This window comes from Lepidochelys kempii, chromosome 24 (assembly GCF_965140285.1).
Source record: "Lepidochelys kempii isolate rLepKem1 chromosome 24, rLepKem1.hap1, whole genome shotgun sequence".
In the NCBI taxonomy this organism is placed as follows: Eukaryota; Metazoa; Chordata; order Testudines; family Cheloniidae; genus Lepidochelys; species Lepidochelys kempii.
Genome location: NC_136403.1, coordinates 13,075,242 through 13,093,637, shown reverse-complemented (window position 1 = coordinate 13,093,637; position 18,396 = coordinate 13,075,242). Strand labels below are relative to the sequence as shown.

Sequence of the window (18,396 nt, the reverse complement as noted above, 5' to 3'; positions counted from 1 at the left end):
CTCCTCTCAGTAGGTCGCAGACCCATCCGCCCCACTAAGCGCCACATACGCAGTGGCCTCCTGAACTGTCCCACTATGGCTTCTCGCAGCACCCACCTCCAGTCAACACAACCCACCAGCTCATGCCTGCCCCCCATGCTCCAGATCCACCCCCCACATGGGACCAGGCACCCAAGTGAACACGGCATGCTGGGCTGGGGCCAGAGATCACACCCCACCCCACTGTGCTCTGCACACCCCCCACCCCAAACAGACCCAGATGCTGTAGGGATGGGCCCTGCCCCAGGGGCCTGTGATCTGCAGACAGAGCACAGAGGGGGCAGGGGCCCCACAGGGGGGAGGAGGGAGAGAAGGGGCAGGATAGAATGCAGGAGTCCTGGCTCCCAGCCTAGTGCTGGAGCAAGTCTGGTTCCGTGAATAGCTTCCTCCCCTCCCCCATCCCATTGACACACACCCCAGGGCTCCCCTCCTGCCCCCCACACACCCAGCACCACAGACTCCACCCCACCCATTCCATCTCTCCCCCCAGCCACATATGGCTCACGACCCCACACACACACACACCCCTCCCCCACATACATGCAGCACCCCCCCCATTCCACTCCCCCTCCCCAAGGGGCTGGGACCTTTCCCCCACACACAGGCCTTGAGCCTTCCCAGTGGCAGCAGCACAGAGCAGCCTGTGTGCCCCCCAGCTCAGGCCCCCGCCACAGCCTCCTCCTGCCCCACCATGCTGGCTGCAGAGCAGGGCCGGCTCTGGGTGAGCTGGGGGCAGGGAGCGGAGGACAAAGGACAGGGTGGTGGGGCTAGGCCAGTTTCCCTCCTCAGCCACAGAGCAGGTGAGGAGGGCTGGCCTACCCACAGCAGGAGGAGCTGGTGCAGCGTCCACAGACCCTGCCCGAGCTTGGGGGCTGCCTCCTCCCCTGGCAGGCCAGGTGTCTCAAAGATGCAGCAGGCCCCTCCAATCTAAGCAGGCAAAGGGGGGGTCCCAGCAGCACTGAGGAAAATATCCGGCTCTCCTCCAGTGCCCCCATCCATAGATCTCAAAAGCACCCCACACAGTGGGGAAACTGAGGCACAGGGCGATGACAACTTACTCGCTCACCCAGCAAGCAGAGCTGGGAACAGAGCAGAGGTCTCCTGCGTCCCAGCCCAGGGCTGTATCCGCTAGGCTGCGCTGCTTCCCCAAGCTCAGCAATCCCTGGCCTCAGAGCAAACACCCACTGGCGAGTTTCACCCTGGGCAGTTTCCCGGCCATTTCCCAGCTCAGCAGCTATGCCATGGTGAAGACACGCAGCCCTGCTGGGCCCAGCAGTGCCACAGGGACTCATCCCTTGGCCAGGGCGCCCGGGGCCTTTCCCCCACAAGGATTGTGTGGGACATGTGGACAGGTTAACCCTAACCCTTACTGGCCACTCATGTGCCATCCTTGCCAGCAAGCTCTCTCACAACCTTAAGGAAGGTGCATCAACTTCTACACTACGTTAACTCTGAACCTTAATAACAATATGTGTCAACCTTGCTGTGTTCACTCTGAAACCTAACAACTCCATTATAAATGAACAACACTAGACTGGCAACCTCGGGTTGTGTTAACCCTGATCCTCAACTACTACCCCACAATTGTTGTTGTGTTAACTCTGAACTCTAATGAGATGCCACTGCAGCCCTTGCTACTTACAACCTCTGAGCGTTTCCCGGACAGGATCGGGGAATGGAGCTAGCCAGGGAGGTTAGACGTATGCAGAGCAGGGGGGTGTCCCTCCTGAGGGGGACTGGGTCCTCTCTGTGAAACACATGAAGAGGACACTGGCGAACTAGCAAGGAGGCAGCAAGTGAGAGCTGTGACTCCATTCCAACCCCACCTTGCACCAACATCCACCGAACCCAGGAGTTCTGCAAGGACAGCTTCTAGATTCACACCGTGGCCCGCAGCCAGAAGAGGGCATACAGGCTGCTCCCCCAATGCCCCTGGCTCCAGCAGTCAGACAGGAACACCCCAGATATTTTCAAAAAGGGTTGCTATGGGCCAGGGGAGGGACACTGTGGCGAAGGCAATGGGGGGGGGGGGTCACTCAGTAGGGGGAGCTCTCCCCTAAGCCACTGATGGCCCCAGTGCCGCACTAGGGGCTGCTGTGCTGCAGGGAGCACGGGCAGGGCTGGCCCAATTTCCCAGGGCGATGCTGGGCTACAGGGGACAGGATGGGGAGCTCTGAAGGTCCCTGGAACATGCAGCTCAGAGCCTCAGAGGACTGGGTGAGCAGGACCCAGCTGAGGGTGCCCTCCAGGCTCTGCCATGGCGGTTTTGCTGTAGTAGGATGGGGTATGGGCCCCAGATGAGAGTGGGCAGGAAGAGAAAGCACTCCACCACCCGCCCACCCCCACTGCCTGCAGCGCTCAGTGTACAAACCCAGCGTGTGCGGGGGTCTGCAGCACACAGGAAGCCCCAGGACATCTAAAGGTTACTCAGCAAGACACTGGCAGAGCCAGGGAGAGAACCCAGGAGTCCTGGCTCCCAGCCCAGGCCCCTGCCAGGCTGCAGCAGCACTGGCTTTACCTTTCTTGGAGAGCCGCTCCATCTTGCGTGCCTCGATTTTATCGCACTTGCGGTACCTGCCAGGGCAGAGAGCCGGTCAGAGTGAGGGGGCCACAGGCGCGGGATCGCAGAAGGGGGCAGCAACACGCATGGGTATGTGTGTGTTGTGTCCATCACATGTGATGCGAAGGGGAGCTAGCAGGAGGGTGAGTGCATTCACACAGTGCTTTAAGGGGAGCTGGAGGGGTCGGGGGAAATAATACAGGGAGCTCCGGCAAAGTGACATGACTTGCCTTAAGCCACACAGGGGCACAGTCAGGGGGAAAGCATAGGAGTCCTGGCCCCCAACTCCCCACTCTAACCACCATGCCTCACTCCCTGCCCAGAGCCAGCCTGGCAGTCGGGCGCCCGGCCCCCTGCCCCGGGGACACTCACACACAGCACTGTTTCTTGGTGTTGGGTCCCCCGAACTTGGGCTTGTCCAGGCAGTTGACGCAGGCCCCGCAGTCCTGCAGCTTCAGGCAGCCCTTGCACTTGCCACAGCGTGTCATGCGGTTCTTCTTGCCTGAGTGATGGTGGTGGGGGACGGGGCGGCGCACAGGGGGCGGGGCCTTCACCGCCACTGGCTCCACCTTCCCCCGTCGTGCTCGCCCGCCCTCGCTCTCTGAGGCGGAGGAGGTCTCTGTGGGGGAGATGGCAGCGGGGTTACCATGGGGTGCCCCTGGGCCCACCATGTGAGGCATGGGGCCGCCTGCAGGACAGCACCCCGTAGCACAGTCCCCCCCCCCCCCCACAAGCCCTCTCACCCTGCCCCTGCAGCACATCACCCCCTGCCAAGCCACCTCATAGCGCAGCCCCCCACCCCACTGCCATCCCTGCAGCACAGCAGCCCCCTCCAAACCCTCCCACACGGCACCCTGCTGAGCCACCCTATAGTGCAGTCCCCCACACCCCACCCCACCCCTAAATGCAGCCCAGCACTCCCTGGCGTCACCCCAAAGCCAGCACCGATGGTGATGGAAGAGTCACCCACAGGGACAGCCCTGCATGGAGGCACCGCCCTGAGTGGGCACCATCTCCATACTCACCCTCGGCGGCCGGCGAGGCAGCGATCTCCTCCCGCTCGCGCAGGGGCAGGGCACTCAGGCGGGGCATGTCCTCGGGCACCATGGCACGCGACTGGCCCAGCGCCACTGCCGCATGCCGGCACACATGCTTGATCCGGGGGCCCTGCACTGGGGACTCCTGGCCCTGTGGAGATATCACAGCAGGTTGGGTACCAGAGGCAGAGATGCTGTCCTGCAGGAAGTGCCACGAGGCCAAGAGGCTGCCTCGCTCCCCAACCACTGGGAGGGGGTGTGCGGAGCAGGGCTGGAGAAGATATATCCTCCCCCCACCACTGTGTTCCTCCTTGTCCCCCATCACCTCTGCACAAAGCCCCCCACCCCACACACAGTGGCAACGATCCAGCTCCCAGCCCAGCATACCAATTTCTTGATCTCGTTCCTGTCCACGCTGGCCAGGTCTGGCACAGCCTCCCCTGGTGCAGCCTCTGCATTCTCCTCCGATTTGACGCTGGGTGATGGCTGCAGGCGGGACACAGACAGACACAGCTGTGACAGCACAACCAGAGCTACGGGGACAGACCCCTTTCCCTCTCTGGCTCTGGGACATTGGTGGGCTTGGTTAAGGCATCAGGTACCCAGCACTGCAGGGTTCTCTCCCTGGCTCTGGGAAAGGAGTGGGGTCTAGTGAGTTAAAGAGGGGGCTAAGAGCCAGGATTCCTAGAGCCATGGATAGAACCCAGGAGTCCTGGCTCCCAGGTCCACCTTCATGCTCTAATAGATGCCACTCCCCTTCCAGAGCTGGGGACAGAACCCGGGAGTCCTGGCTCCCAGCCCTGCCCTTCTCTAACCACGCATCTCCACTCCCCCTCCCAGAGCTGGGGAGAAAAAGACAGTTACTAACCTTCCCTTATCTGTTGTTCGAGTGCTTCCTCATGCCCATGCCATTATGGGTGTGTGCACGTCGTTTGCACCGTCGCTGGAAGACTTTCCCCTAGCTGTTTCCGTGGGCTTGGCTCTGGTGCCCCCTGGAGCAGCACCTCCATGGCACGGTAGATAGGCACCAGCCACCTCCTCAGTTCCTTCTTGCCAGCAACTCCAACAGAGGGGCAGGTGGGCAGGTTGTGGGATGGACGTGAGCAACGCATCCTGAAGAACAGGGGTTACGGAAAGGTTAGTAACCGTCTCTTCTTCTTGGAGCGCTTGCACATGGCCAGCCCAATGTAGGGGACTCCCACACAATCCATCAATGGGGGGGGGGTCAGAGTTCCTGTGAGACTGAATGAAGGAGCACTGCCCCAAAGACTGCATTGTTCCTTGCCTGCTGGGTAAGGGATAAGTGCCCATGAATGTGTGGCTAGAGGACCAGGTATCTACAAACAGAGCATGAGCCACGAACGCTGCTGGTGAGGCCTGTGACCGTGTGAAGTGCGCTGTTAAGCATGGGGGAGCCATCTTTGCCAGGCCATAGCATGTGCAGATGCAGGACATTATACAGAAGGAGGTCCTCCACAACAAGACCATGCTGCCTTTCATCCTTTCTGCAACAGCAACGAATAACTGGGTGGACTTTCAAAAGGGTTTGGTCCTTTCTATGTAAAAGGCCAGAGCACGTCTAACGTCCAGAGAGTGCAGCCTCTGTTCGTGTCTATTAGCATGAGGTTCAAGACAGAAGATTGGAAGATGTCCTGACTATTGTGGAAATGGGAGACCACTTTCAGAAGGAAGGACATGTGATGACACACACAGACTTTGTCTCAGCCATGAAGTTGCCAAGCGGTCAGATGCAGGGACTGCATGCGGCCACGGCCCTGGGAGATCAGAACTGGCCACACTGGGAGACCAACTGGGGCATCTATTGAGAGGTCCAGCAAGATTCTGAACCAATGCTGGCGCGGCCATGCTGGTGCTAGGAGAATCATGTGGGGTTTGTCCCTTTTGACCCTGAGGAGCACTTTGCAGATGAGGGTGTGGGAGGAAAGGAGTAGAAGGAACCGGCCTCCCCATGACAGATAGAAGGCATCTGAGAGAGACACCAGGCTGTGTCCCTGGTACGAGCAGAACTGGGGTATTTCCTTTTGCTTCTGGTTGCAGACAGGTCCACCTAGGGAAACCCTCACTTCTAGAAAATAGCCTCCAGGACGTCCAGCCAGAGAGACCACTGGTGATGACTGGTGAAGGACCTGCTCAGGTGGTCTGCAAGCCCAGAAGCTAAGCAGCCTCCAGGTGAATGGAGTGGGCTAAGCAGTAGTCCCAGAGTTTCAATGCCTTAGACACAGGGGAGAGGATTGGGTTGCCCCTTGCTTGTTTATATAGAACATTGCTATGGTGTCCATGAGGACTGACACATCTGCCCCAGAGCTTGCAACAGAAGGCTTGGAAGGCAAGGCGCACTGCCCTTCGCTCCCTGACACTGATATGCAGGCAAACCTCCTGTGTCCGGAGAGGCCCCGGGTGGGCTCCCCACCCCATATCTGGGGCATCTCACACCAGCTCTACAGCTGGTGTGGGCCTTGCAAAAGGAACACCAGCACACACACTGTCCTCACCCAGCCACCACTGAAGGGCGTTGAGCATCGTCTGGGGAAGAGCCACCACTCGGTCTAGTGAGTGACACCTGGTAAAATGTACACCGCTGCCAGCCACAGCTGCAGAGGGTGGAGTCTGAGACGTGCACTTACATGGTACAGCGTGCAGGAGGCCATGTGCCCCAGGAGCTTTAGGCAGCTCCTGACTGTAGCGGTGGGGTATGCTGTCTGGCCTGGTATGAGGGCTGAGATGGCCATGAAAGCGGCTCTCCGGCAGGCAGGCCCTTGCTTGAGTCATGTCGAGGATTGCTTCTATGAGTTCTACCCTCTGGGCGGGAGTGAAAGTTGACTTCTGCTCATTGATCAGGAGTCCCAAGCTCTTGAAAGCGGATAGAACAATTTCCATGGGTTGTTCCACTCGCACCTTGGACTGACCTCTAACCAACCGTTGTCCAGGTCAGGACAGACATGTGCCTCTCTCCTCCCGAAGAAGCTGCCCCCTCTGCCATGCATTCTGTGAACAGTCCCGGGGAAGCTGAGAGGCCGGAGGGCAGAACAGTGAACTGACAGTGGTTCCAGTTTACCACACACCGAAAGTATCTGTGTCCCCGGAAGAGAGCTATAGGTCAAGGGCGGCATACCAGCCCCCTGGATCCAGCAAAACCATGCAGAACTTTAGCTTCTTTAAGAACTTGTTAAAGTTTGAGGTCTCGGATAAACCCGAGATCCCCACTGGACTTTGGAATCAGGAAGGAGCAGGAGTAAAACCCCTTGCCACTTAGTTCCCCGGGAACCTCCTCCACTGCCCCCGCCCTTAGGAGCAACTGCACTTCCTGGGCCAGGAGATTTTTGTGAGGAGGAATGGGCAGGTGGTGTGGGGAAGAGACAAACTGCAAGGCTTCTCCTACTTTTGCCGCGCAGAGCAACCACCAGTTGGACATGATGTTGGCCCAAGCTCTGTAAATGTGGGACAAACGGTCCACAAATATAAGGCCAAGATCCAGGTACTGGGCTGGTGCCCTGTCCTCAGGTGCCCCCTCAAAAGCATCGTCTGTTCCCCGACAGTTGTTTCATGTGTGCAGACGTTGAGGCTGCAGAGGAGTGAGAGGCTGGTCTCTTCCTGAAACCCCTATTACTCTGTCACCTGAAGTCCTGCCTCTAGTGGGACTAGTAAATATGGCCCATGGGCTGCGGCTTATCCAGGATGGGACAGTCCAACAATGTCAAGGTCACCCTTGAATCTTTCAGGCTGTGCAGCTGGGCGTCAGTTTGTTCTGAAAATAAGACTGCCCTTCGAATAGGAGGTCCTGAACAGTCTGCTGGACTTCATGGGGGAGGCCTGATGACTGAAGCCAGGAACTTCTCATGACAACTCCAGTAGCCATTGCCCGGGCTGCTGAGTCCACGGTGCTTAGGGCCGCCTGGAGGGATGCCTTGGCTATGGCGCTGCCCTCTTCAGTCACGGCAGCAAATTCTGCCCTAGGCTATGTCTACACTGGCAATTGAACGACAAAACTTTGGTCTTTCACAGGTGTTCAAAAAACCCACTCGTTGGGGTGGAAGATTTTGTCGGCAGGAGAGCTGACAAACAGCAGCTACAGGACCCTACTTTTGGCTGCAAGGCTGTAGCAACACAGTCACTTTGCTAAAAGCTGGGTAGTGTAGACGTAGCCCTAGAGTCAGAGGGCAAGAGCTCTCTGAATTTTCTGGACCGCTGACCAGGAATTAAAATTGTGACAGCTAAACGGAGCCTGGTGTTTCGCGACCCTAAGCTGGAGGCGGCTGTGGAATAGATTTTCCTCCCCAGGAGGTCCAGCTTCTTTGCCTCTCTGGCCCCCTGCTGCCTCGCGTCTCCTTCTTGTTGGCTGCAGTGACAACCAGGGTTACAAATACCTTTATGCTGGGCTCCTTTAGGGGCAGGAAATACTTCCTCTTCACCCACTTGGCCTTAGGCTGGAGAAAGGCTGGGGTCTGCAACAAGGCCCTCACAGGCTGCAGAATGGCCTTGTTCAGGGGCAGCGCAATTCTTGCTGGCCCTGAAGCAGTCAATGTCCACCAACGCTGGCCTGACTCTGTGATCTCCTCTATCTGGAGGTTAAGGTTCTGAGCCATCCGACACAGGAGCTCCTGGTGGGCTTTGTAGCCATCCTGCGTCGGGGCTGCAGCCATACCCACCACTGTCTCATCGGGGAGGGTGACAAAGTGGTCTGGACCATTGCCGGCACCTGGTTCTCCTCCAGCCCTGGCAGTCTCCTGCCGGTGTGGCTTGAGAACCCCTGATCTCTGCCCCAGGAACCAATCCTCTTTCCAACAGGGATGGAGGGGGTGCGCTTGTCTCTGAGGGTGCCAAAAAGGAGTGTCCCCCATGGGAGCCCTGGACCTGTGCGGCCAAGGGGTCCAGCATCTGCCATTGGACGGAACCCCACCCTGGTGGGAAAAGTCCCAGGGCCATATCCGTGGGGGGTCTGATCTGCCTAAGGTCCGGTCCCTTGCAAGGCACATGACTCTGCCTGAGATTCGGAGCGCAAGGACTGGCTCCTAGGTGACAGGATGGCGCTGTGCCTCATGGGGCCCAATGACTGTCTTGCTGGGGGCGGCGCCACAACTGCTAGCGGCGTAGGGATTGCGACCGGTACTGGAGACGAGACAAGGCATCGCTGAAGCAAGCATGGCCTGGGTGCTGAGTCTCCCAACGACGAGTGGGATGGAGGGCAGTGCCTCGCCATAAGAACATAAGAATGGCCATACTGTGTCAGACCAAAGGTCCGTCCAGCCCAGCATCCTGTCTACCAACAGTGGCCAATGCCAGGTTCACTCCCTCTGGGGCACCTAACAGGTAATGATCTAGTGATCTTTCTCCTGCCATCCATCTCCACCCTCTGACAGACAGAGACTAGGGACACCATTCCTTACCCATCTTGGCTAATAGCTATTAATGGACTTAAATTCATGGAGGTTATCGAGTTCTCTTTTAAACCCGGTTACAGCCATCTTCATGGGCTTGACCAGGACTGGTGCTTGCCCTCTTAATGACTGTCTTGCTGGGCCCCGCAATGCCTGACTTGTCCCTCGTAGACTGCAGTTTGGAGACAACGGTGCCGGTAGGGGTAAGAGGTTTTGCACTGCCCCATAAGCCTCTGGTGCTGCCAGGTTCATGTCCTCTTCTTGAGGAGCTCCCCACGTGGGGAGCTCCTCAATACTGGACTTGACAGGTCTCCCATCCCTGGGGCTGGAGTCAATGGGCTGGTTGAGATGCACCCGGTTGAGAGTGGTTCACCACAGCTCAGTCATCCCCCAACGCCCCGATCAGACTTCTTTTTGGCCCCAGTGATGTGGGAAACAGTGCTGTGTCATCAGTGCAGACTTCTTGGGTGCCAGAGATGCGTGCTGGGGACCCGACAGATGCCAGCGCGCACCTGGTAGAGGGAGCGCTCAGTACTGGGTCTGGTCACCGCTCTGAAGCGGGACAGAGTGCCATTTCCGTAAGTAGGAACTTCAGTTGATTCTCTATATTTGGGTTCTTGAAGTTCCTACAGATCTGGCACTTACCCTAGATGAGACCCTCTCCTGGACACTTCAAAACATTGCTCGTGAGGGTCACTAACTGGCATGTGCCCGGCACACTGTTTAAACTAAGTCCTGGGACCAAGGCATGCCCTGGGGCCAGGGCGGGTGCTTACTAGAAAACTAACTAGCTTTATACTTATGCTAACGAACTATTTACGCTTATCTACCATCTATTTACAGGAAGACCACCATGAGGGGATCTATTGCTGAGCAAGAAAAGATAGTTCCAGACAGAAACAAAACAACTGAGGAGTCAACAGGTGCCCACCAATTGCGCCGTGGAGGCGCCACCAGAGTCAACCCAACAGACACCACTTGCGATCAGGGGGAAAAAGCCTTACTTACAGTGACCGTGCATGCAACACACGCACACCCATATTGGAATGGGCATGAGCAAGCACTCGAAGAAGAAACCAGGAGTCCCAGCTCCCAGGAGTCCCAGCTCACAGAGCCCCCTGCTCTAACTGCTCGACCCGACTCCCCTCCCAGAGCTGGAGAGAGAACCCAGGAGTCCTGGCTCCCAGCCCCATCACCTGGCCCCATGGGAAGCACGGTCATTAAGGCAGGCTGACAGGTCAGCATGTACAGCGCCCCCCACTCTCCTCCCCGCCCAAGGCACCCGGAGACCCAGTGCCCGCTTCCCTTCCCCCCCCCGCACGGGGGCTTGGTCTCTCACCGGGGCCAATCTGAGCAGTTGCTGCTGGTCAATCTTGAAGAGCTGCACCTTGGCACGAGTCAGCAGGCTGTAGACTTTGTCCATGCCCGACAACTGGGCTGGCTGTGCAGCCGGCGCTGCCTCCTCCCGGGTGGGTGCCACAGCTCCCTGCTCCTCGGCCTCACACCCAGAGCCCTCCTCCTCGGACTCATGGCTGGCCAGCGAGGCCACGCGGCGGATGGCTACCTTGCGCACCACGCCTGGCGCGTCCACATCCTCCATCTTGATCAGCTCTGTGTCTGGAGGGGCAGGCAGGTGCTGGGGGGGCTCCCCAAAGAGGGGCAGGGTTAGGTGATTCGTTCGGCCCAGCAGCCGCTTGCCACTGCGGGTCACCACAGGCTCGTAGTGGGGGGAGGGGGGCTCCGGCCGAGGCACGGGGGACAGTGGGGGGTCCTTCCCGGCCTCGCTGAGGCACATGGGCTCCGACTCCTCAGCCGACACGGTCAGCGACTCGTAGATCTTCAGGTGGGCTTCACTGGGGGTGAACTGAGGGGCCCGGAGCAGCGGGAGCCGCCTGGCTGGTGGGGAGGGGGCCAGGAGGGGGCCAGGCGGAAAGATGTGGGGCTCCTCAGGGGGCAGCCGGAAGAGGGACTTGCCCGCCTCGGGGGGCAGAGGCGGCGAGGTGCTGAGGGAGGTCCAGCGGAAGGTGGGCTCCCGCAGGATAGAGCGTCGCTTGCCAGGGAGGGTGGGGAGGGGGGAGGCTGGGGGCGAGAGGCCAGGGGAAGGAGGGGATGACGAGAGCGGGGAGGGGTACTCGTCAGGTGAGCGGGGGGGCTGGCCAGGCACCACCTCCTGGCCAGGGGCCTGCTCTGGGACCGGGGGCTCCCTGCGGAGCAGCTCCCCTGCTTCAGGGACCTTGGCCCGGGGCGCTCGCCGGGGGGGCTCATCCATGAAGCGCCGGGGAGGGCGGATGAGGCGGCAGGAGCGGGCGCTCACCACAGGCATGATGAACTGGCGGATATTCTTCAGGAATGTGGCCTTGTGCCCGGGGGGCTCCTCGCCCGCCGCGCCAGCCCCCTCCCGCTGGGCAGCCGCCACCCGCTCGGCCCGCTGGCTGGGGGTGAGGGGCGGCCGACCCCGACCCCGCTTCAGACACTGTGCCCGCGTGGACTGGGCGATGGAGGCCGGGGCAGCTGACTCCTCCTCTGCCTGGGCCGGGCATGTCGGGGACACCGGCCTTTCCTCCCCAGCACCCTCGCCCTGGGCCGGTGGCTGCAGCCGCCTCCGCCGCTTCCACCGAGCTTGAGTCGGAGAGGCCGGCTCGGCTGGTGCCTCATGGGGCCGCTGCTCCTTCGGGGGGTCAGGGGAAGTGGGGGAGCCCCCTGGCGAAACATCCCTCCTCTTTGGTGGGCTGCTCTTCATCCTCTTGCTGCCCTGCTTCCTGCCCATGGGGGGCTTTAGCCTGGCACGGGCCAGCGCCACCCGCCCCGACTTCAGCCGCTTGGCTTTGGAGACGAACTTGAGCAGCAAGGGCAATTTCTTCCGCCCACGCCCAGGGCCCTTCCCCCCAGAGCTCGGCCTGGAAGCCGGGGCCGGCTGCTGGCTCTTCCTAGGTGGCGCAGGGGCAGCAACAGGAGCCTTGGCACCCCGCCGAGGAGCTCCCGGCTTCTTCTTGAATGAGCCGCGGGGGCGGCCCCGTGGCCGGTGGGGCACCATGGAGTCTTGACTCTGCCCCCTTGGGGGGCTGCTGGGGGATGGGGAATGGGGCTTGACCTCAGAGGGCCCTGGGTCCTGCTCGGGAGGCGTCCTGGTGGTTTGGACAGGGCTAGCACCCGGAGGCAAGCTTGGCCTGGCCAGTGGGGGCCTAGATCTCTGGAGCAGCTCAGCCAGGGCCTTGACCATGCGCTCCCGCTGGGCCTCGCCCTTCCTCGGCTTGGCCAGCACCTTGGAGGGGGCAGCAAGCAGGGAAACGCCCCTCTTCTTCCTACTGCTGGCTTGGGGCGACATGCCTGAAACGAGAAAGGGGAGGGGGTGAACCGCGGGGGTGGGACTCGGGACCCCACCCGTGCACCACCACACACCCGGCCAACCAGCTAGTAAGGGTGGTTAACATGTGACAACTCCATCCCAGCCCCCCAGTGCTGGGGGGAAAAGCAGCCATCACCACAAGACCTGGCTTAACACTCGGGGGACAGCAGCCATCAACCCAACCAAGGCCTGGCTTAACACTAGGGGTGGCACTGTGTGCCTTGCAGTATAGAGATAGGACCCCCTCCCCCCCCACCATTCATACCAGGGCACCCCAACTGAGATGAGATCCCCTCATTGTGCCAGGCACTGCACAGACACCCCATATCCATTAGTGTGAGTGCCAGCCGCTGCCGAGACAGACCCTGCCCCAGCTTACATCAGAGCTCCATTGTGCCAGGCACTGCACAGATACAGTGAGAGACAGGACCTGCCTAAACAGCCAGAGGCGTATTACCCCCATTTCACAGATGGGGAAACTGGGGCCCAGGGAGAAGCAGTGAGCTGCTCAGGATGATGCCAGGAGTCAGCGGCAGAGCCCTAGCTTGTCTGGCATCCCTCCTCCCAGCCACCCCCCACTGCACACCTCTCCCTCCCCTTCCATGCTGGAAACGTGCTGGGAACAGACAGCAGGGAAGCCAAGGCTGGCAGGGGGTCTGTGGGCACTGGACAAAGGGAATCCTGCATCCCCAGGAGGGGCCCTCACCCTGACCGGGCACCCTGGGTACTGCAGGAAGCTGGCGTGGCCAAGCAGTTTCAAGCAGAAGAGAAGCATGTTCGCAGTGGGAAGCGGTCTCAGTTTATCCACACCCAAGTTAACTCTGCCAGGAGAAGCTGGCACCTAGACCCCAGCGGGACCGCCGTTATGCGGCGGGGATGAAACAGCAATTCCCTGTTGTCTGCGGGCATGAGCTATGGCTGGTGTAACTGGGCCCACCCTATGGCGGGAGGTAGGGGTAGCTATTTTAGTTAAGTTTCAGAGTAGCAGCCGTGTTAGTCTGTATCCGCAAAAAGAAAAGGAGGAATTGTGGCACCTTAGAGACTAACAAATTTATTTGAGCATAAGCTTTCATGAGCTATAGCTCACTTCCGATGAACTGAGCTATAGCTCACAAAAGCTTATGCTCCAATAAATTTGTTAGTCTAAGGTGCCACAAGTACTCCTTTCCTTTTAAATAAGATTCCTTCCCCCCCAAGATCAGTCTTCATGCCAGGCCTTGTGCTGCGATGCGAAGGGACATTGAATGGGGAGGCCCAGCTGGGAGAGCTGCTGTAAAGTCAGTGCAGAGTCCTGGGGGGGACAATTAACTCAGTGTCAGAGCAGCAGGTGATGGTTCAGCTTGAATCGTGCCCTGGTCTGCCCCAGCGAGATGAGTGCATCCCCGCGGGTGTGCCCTTTGATTTCACACCGTGCCTGGTCCTGCAGGTTGGTGCCCTTGGGCCCACCACCCCACTACACCCAGGACAGAGGGAAGTGGATTGTCTTGAGTGTTCAGATTTGAGTCGTAACAGGACCAGAGCCCCACCCATTGCGCACTCACGACACATCCCCTTCACCGTCAGCAGCCTCAGAAAATCCTACAGGTCCTGCAGGCTGACCCCTGTGGGACAGAGGTAGCCTCCAGACAGCAGCCCCATTGCAATCAGAGACGGCCAGGCCCCTGTGCAGCGGTGCTCGGCCAAAGGGGGCTGGGGAACCCCAAGGGCCCCATGGAGAAGCACAGCGCAGGAGACGTGATGAGGGGCTGGGGACGTGGGATGCCAGTGCTGACACCTCCCTGGTGCCGGATTGAGGGGGTGTCCGTGTGGGTCGGGCCGGCCAGTGCCCTCACCTCTCTGGGAGCGCAGGACGGTGCGCAAGGAACTCTGGGAGACAGGCTCATCGGGAGGGAAGCCCTGGAACTCTTCCTGCAGGGAGGGAACAGAAAAGGGCTGTGGTTAGATGGAGGGTACAAAGCTCCAGCCCCAATATGAGCCCTGCCCATACCTGGGGATGGCTCCAGCCACCCCTTGCTACATAGCTACATTCCAAGCAGCACCAAGCTGGGCCTACCCATAGCCCCAGGTCCCACTCTCCCACTTGCCCCCAGGATGACCTCACCCACCTGGCCCCAGCCATACCCCCTAGGCCCCATCCAATACACCTATTCAGAGCAACTAGAGGTGGCCATGTCCACACCCTTTAGGCTCCACCCACCCAGCAGCTGTCCCACATACACCCCCTCCACAGGCCCCACCTACTGACGTGCCACACAGCTGGAAGCAAGTGCCCAGGCAGGTAGGCTGGCACAGCCCCACCGTGGGACAGTGAAGGATCAGGATGAGCAACTGCGGCACTGCCATGCCAGCAATGGGGGGATGAGATAATCCCAGTGGGCTCCATGCTACGGCTATGGGGCGGGGGGCTCCCCATCACAGGGACACAGACTCCCCTTGAGCCAGTAGGTGGGGTGGGCTCCTCCCCCATTGCCAGCGGGACTGTACCCAAGGTGAGGCCTGGACAAGCCACTGGGACCAATCCCTCCTCCAGCAGCCCTCTGCTGAACCCAGCCCCACAGCCGCCATGCGTTCAGCAGCCCCGAATGGGGCAGGCAGTGGAGCCCACCCAGCAGCTGCAGTGATCTAACCAGCACTAACCCCTAAGTAACTCCAACTTGCTGGCTTCCTCCTGTACCGGGTCGCCCGGCTTCCATACTGCACACGGAGACACGGCCCATAGGACCCTTGCATCAGGCACAATCGGGGACCCTCAGATGCCCAAGAGTCAGCACTGCCCCAGCCAGCGTGCAATCCACCACGAGGGGATACCCTGCCCCAACATATGTTGCCCATTCCCTTGCAGCTTTGATAGAGGCCCCAAAGGATAGCAAGGGCCTTAACGGATTGCACTCCCCCAGCTCCGAGATGCAGCTGCCTCTAGGGCAGGGCAGCTGGGGAAAGCCGCATACAATGCCACCCAGGGAGGCTTGCCCAGGACTAGATGCAGCTGCCTTCACCAGGGCTTTGGAGCTGTATTCCGGCACCGCTCCAGCTCCAGGCAAAATCCTGCAGCCCCACTGCTTCGGAGCTGCTCCGCGCTCCAGCTCCGGGCTCCGCTCCAAAGCCCTGGCCTTCATAGTGGAGTATGGCAGGCACACAATACATGAGCACTTCATCATCTTGTAGCCGTACCCAGCTACCCGACCCCAGAAGCAGCAACATGTCAGCGGGGTCAATGAGAGACTGTTCCTCAGGTGCCCCATCTCAGCGCCAGATAAGTCATCCCCATGTGGCTGTTTCCCAGCATCCCCCAGAGTTGGCTGGATCTCAGTGCTGGACGAGCCGTCCCTGCACAACATGCTTCAGCTCAACTAGCCCCAGCAGTTGGGTACGTTGGGAAGCTAGAAGCAGCCCTGGGGCATGAACCCTGCACAACAGCGCCCCCTCCTCTCTGCCAGTCAGGTGGTGCTGCCCCTCTGTTGCAGGCTCTTCACAATGGGCTGCTTTGCCAGCTCAAGGGCACCCAGCATGAGCTGGGTCCAAGCCGCAAGCATGCAGGGCTATGCAGGTTCATACCACCAGACTCCCCCTCTCCACATGCCGCCTCAAGCAGCGGCCAGCACTGGGGGTGTCTCACGCACCTGGAGGAGGCGGTGGCGATATTCACCTGTGTGCTGGGGAAGAACCAGGGCCTGCCTGAGGTCAGCCTGGGCACGGCGCTGCAGGTGCACCTGACGGTTCGCTAGGCAACAGAGCAAGGCCAAGCTACGGCAGGACAAACTCCTCGGCTCAGGTGCCAAGAGACCACACCACCCACTGGTACATGGGTAACTCCACTCGGGAGGAAACAGAACCAGCCCCTCTGCTGGCACAGCAGGAGACTGGCAGCCACCTCTACATGCCCCTTGAAGGATCTCCAGCTAGGTCAGGAACCAGCAACCTTACGCTGGCAGAACTGCAGCAAAATGAGCCAAGGAATAGCGAGAGCAGGGAACAGAGCAGGAGAGCTTTTCCTCTAGGGGCTCCAGCTGTGAGTAGGCCCCAGGGCAGGGACTGGCTGGCTCAGGGGGGCAAGAAATGGGTCATGGCACCTTCCCCCTCTAGGGGGCACCGGCTCCAATTGGGCCCCAGGTCTGTAGTGGCCTTATCCCAAGCGCCTTTGCTGGAGTCTGCAGCTCCCAGCACCCCCTGCAGAAGACAGCTGCACTCCACTGTCCACAGGCCCCTGCAACCGGACAACCCAAGGCCCATGGGCTGGGAACAACCAGCACCCCATACCCACAGGAGACAAATAACCCATTCTGCAGGGCAGGCTGATCCAGCGCTGGCCTTCTCCCGCCCCGTGGGATCCCTGCCAGCTGGCTGCCCTCACCGCAGCTGGCCCAGCCCAGCAATGTTGGCACCTCTCTCCAAGGCCGGGCTCCTGGAGTCCCGTGACCAGGTGAAATGCAGCGCTTTCCTCTCCAAACAGGAAGGGCAAGTTCCCCGACCCAGTGTACACAGAGACATACAAGAGTGACGGCTCAAGCTCTGGGGCAGAGATTGGCATGTGCAACATCTAGCAAAGAAGGGTCTGTTCAGGCCAGGACCCTCATGTGCTAGGACAGCCCCACATCTCCATCCATAAACTCCAATCATTTCCAAAGAGAGCAGAGTCACCAGCCCCCTTAGACAGGTGGGGAAACTGAGGTATGGAGGGGGGAGTAAGCCAGTGGCAGAGTTGGGGCTGGACCCTAAGTCTCCAAAGTGCCAGTGCTCCATCCACTAGGCCGCACCACCTCCCCAGCATTGCCTATTCCCTAATCCGGGGGTTTGACTCCTGATTCCAGTGCAGCTCCCGCCCCATGCACAAGACCAGCAACGTTCTCTATGCTGTGCTATGTGGGAGGCCAGCTCAGAGCCAAACCCAGCTCCCCAGCACCAGCCAGCCTGCCCACAGCAAGAGCCCATCCAGACCATACTAGCCTCTGGCAGGAGAAGCATGAGGCATGACAGCAAGGGCTAGGAAGGCTGGTGCCAGAGACTCGCCCCAATCCCGAAACAGGGCACCTTCCTGGCCACTAGCCGCAGCAGCACGAGCCAGCTGGCCGTTCACTGAGGTCCCTCAGGATGAGGAAACCCCCCACCCCTCACTGCACGCAGGCCCACTTGAAGAAGGTAAAGGGGGAGACCATCTGTATGTACCCACAAAGAGGGGCCCATGCACTGAGGAGGGGGCGGGCAAGGAACCAAACATGACTCCAGGGCAGATGACGACTAGTTCACAGCGACTTTCCACCACTGATTGTGCAGGGAGGGCTCCGAGCAGTGCCATGCCTGGGGCAGGTCGGGAAGCTGCTGGGGGTGGCATTGCCAATTGCCACCCAGACTCTGAAGCCAAACTCCGGAGGGGAGCATGGAAAAGCTGAGCCCAGTGCCGGCTACAGCCAGCCAGGGTGAGATGGCCACTACATGTGCCTTCTGCTGCCCAACGCACACCATATGGGCAGGTCTCCCCACAGACCCTCGTCTGACCCACCCCAGCCCAACAGAACTATTCAGGCAGGGGGCACCCAGAACTCCTACAGGATGGGCTCCCCTGGCCAGGTGTCACTTCCCAACATGCAGCATCAAAACTCCTCTACATGTTGATAGGCTACACCCCACAACTCCCTAGCCCCACAAACAATGACACCTACCCCCAAGCAGAACCCCAACACTGTCCCAGCCCCACACAGGGGCCACCTCGACCCAGCTCCATAGAGTCCACTGACCCCCCTAACTTTCCCCTCTCCCACCAGCAGCCACACATAACACTCCTACGGGGACCCACCCCCACAGGTCACCCAGCTCACCCCCAAGATACCCCCTGCCCCAGAGTCTCAGACCCTCCATGATATCCCACCCATCAATCTTCCCCACACCTCCAGCCCTGGGGCCCCAGATCCTTTCCCCATAGGGATGCCCCCCATAGCTTCTCCCTATACTTCCCAGTTCCCCCAGAAACTGTTCAGTCCCCTCTCAGCCCTAGGGTCCCAGCACCCCATTCCCCAACCTCAC

The 18,396-nt window shown here is 59.9% G+C and overlaps 1 protein-coding gene across 1 annotated transcript in view; it reads right to left on the bottom strand.

Annotated features, from left to right (window-relative positions):
- Positions 1 to 18,396, bottom strand: part of KMT2B (lysine methyltransferase 2B) — a 34,728-nt gene that overhangs the window by 15,486 nt on the left and 846 nt on the right. The window contains exons 2-7 of the mRNA XM_073323398.2: positions 14,211 to 14,286; positions 10,372 to 12,359; positions 4,024 to 4,122; positions 3,625 to 3,787; positions 2,972 to 3,218; positions 2,558 to 2,613 (exon numbers count right to left, since the gene is read on the bottom strand). Of these exons, the coding sequence (XP_073179499.2) occupies positions 2,558 to 2,613; positions 2,972 to 3,218; positions 3,625 to 3,787; positions 4,024 to 4,122; positions 10,372 to 12,359; positions 14,211 to 14,286 (2,629 nt within the window). The remainder of the gene's footprint in view (positions 1 to 2,557; positions 2,614 to 2,971; positions 3,219 to 3,624; positions 3,788 to 4,023; positions 4,123 to 10,371; positions 12,360 to 14,210; positions 14,287 to 18,396) is intronic.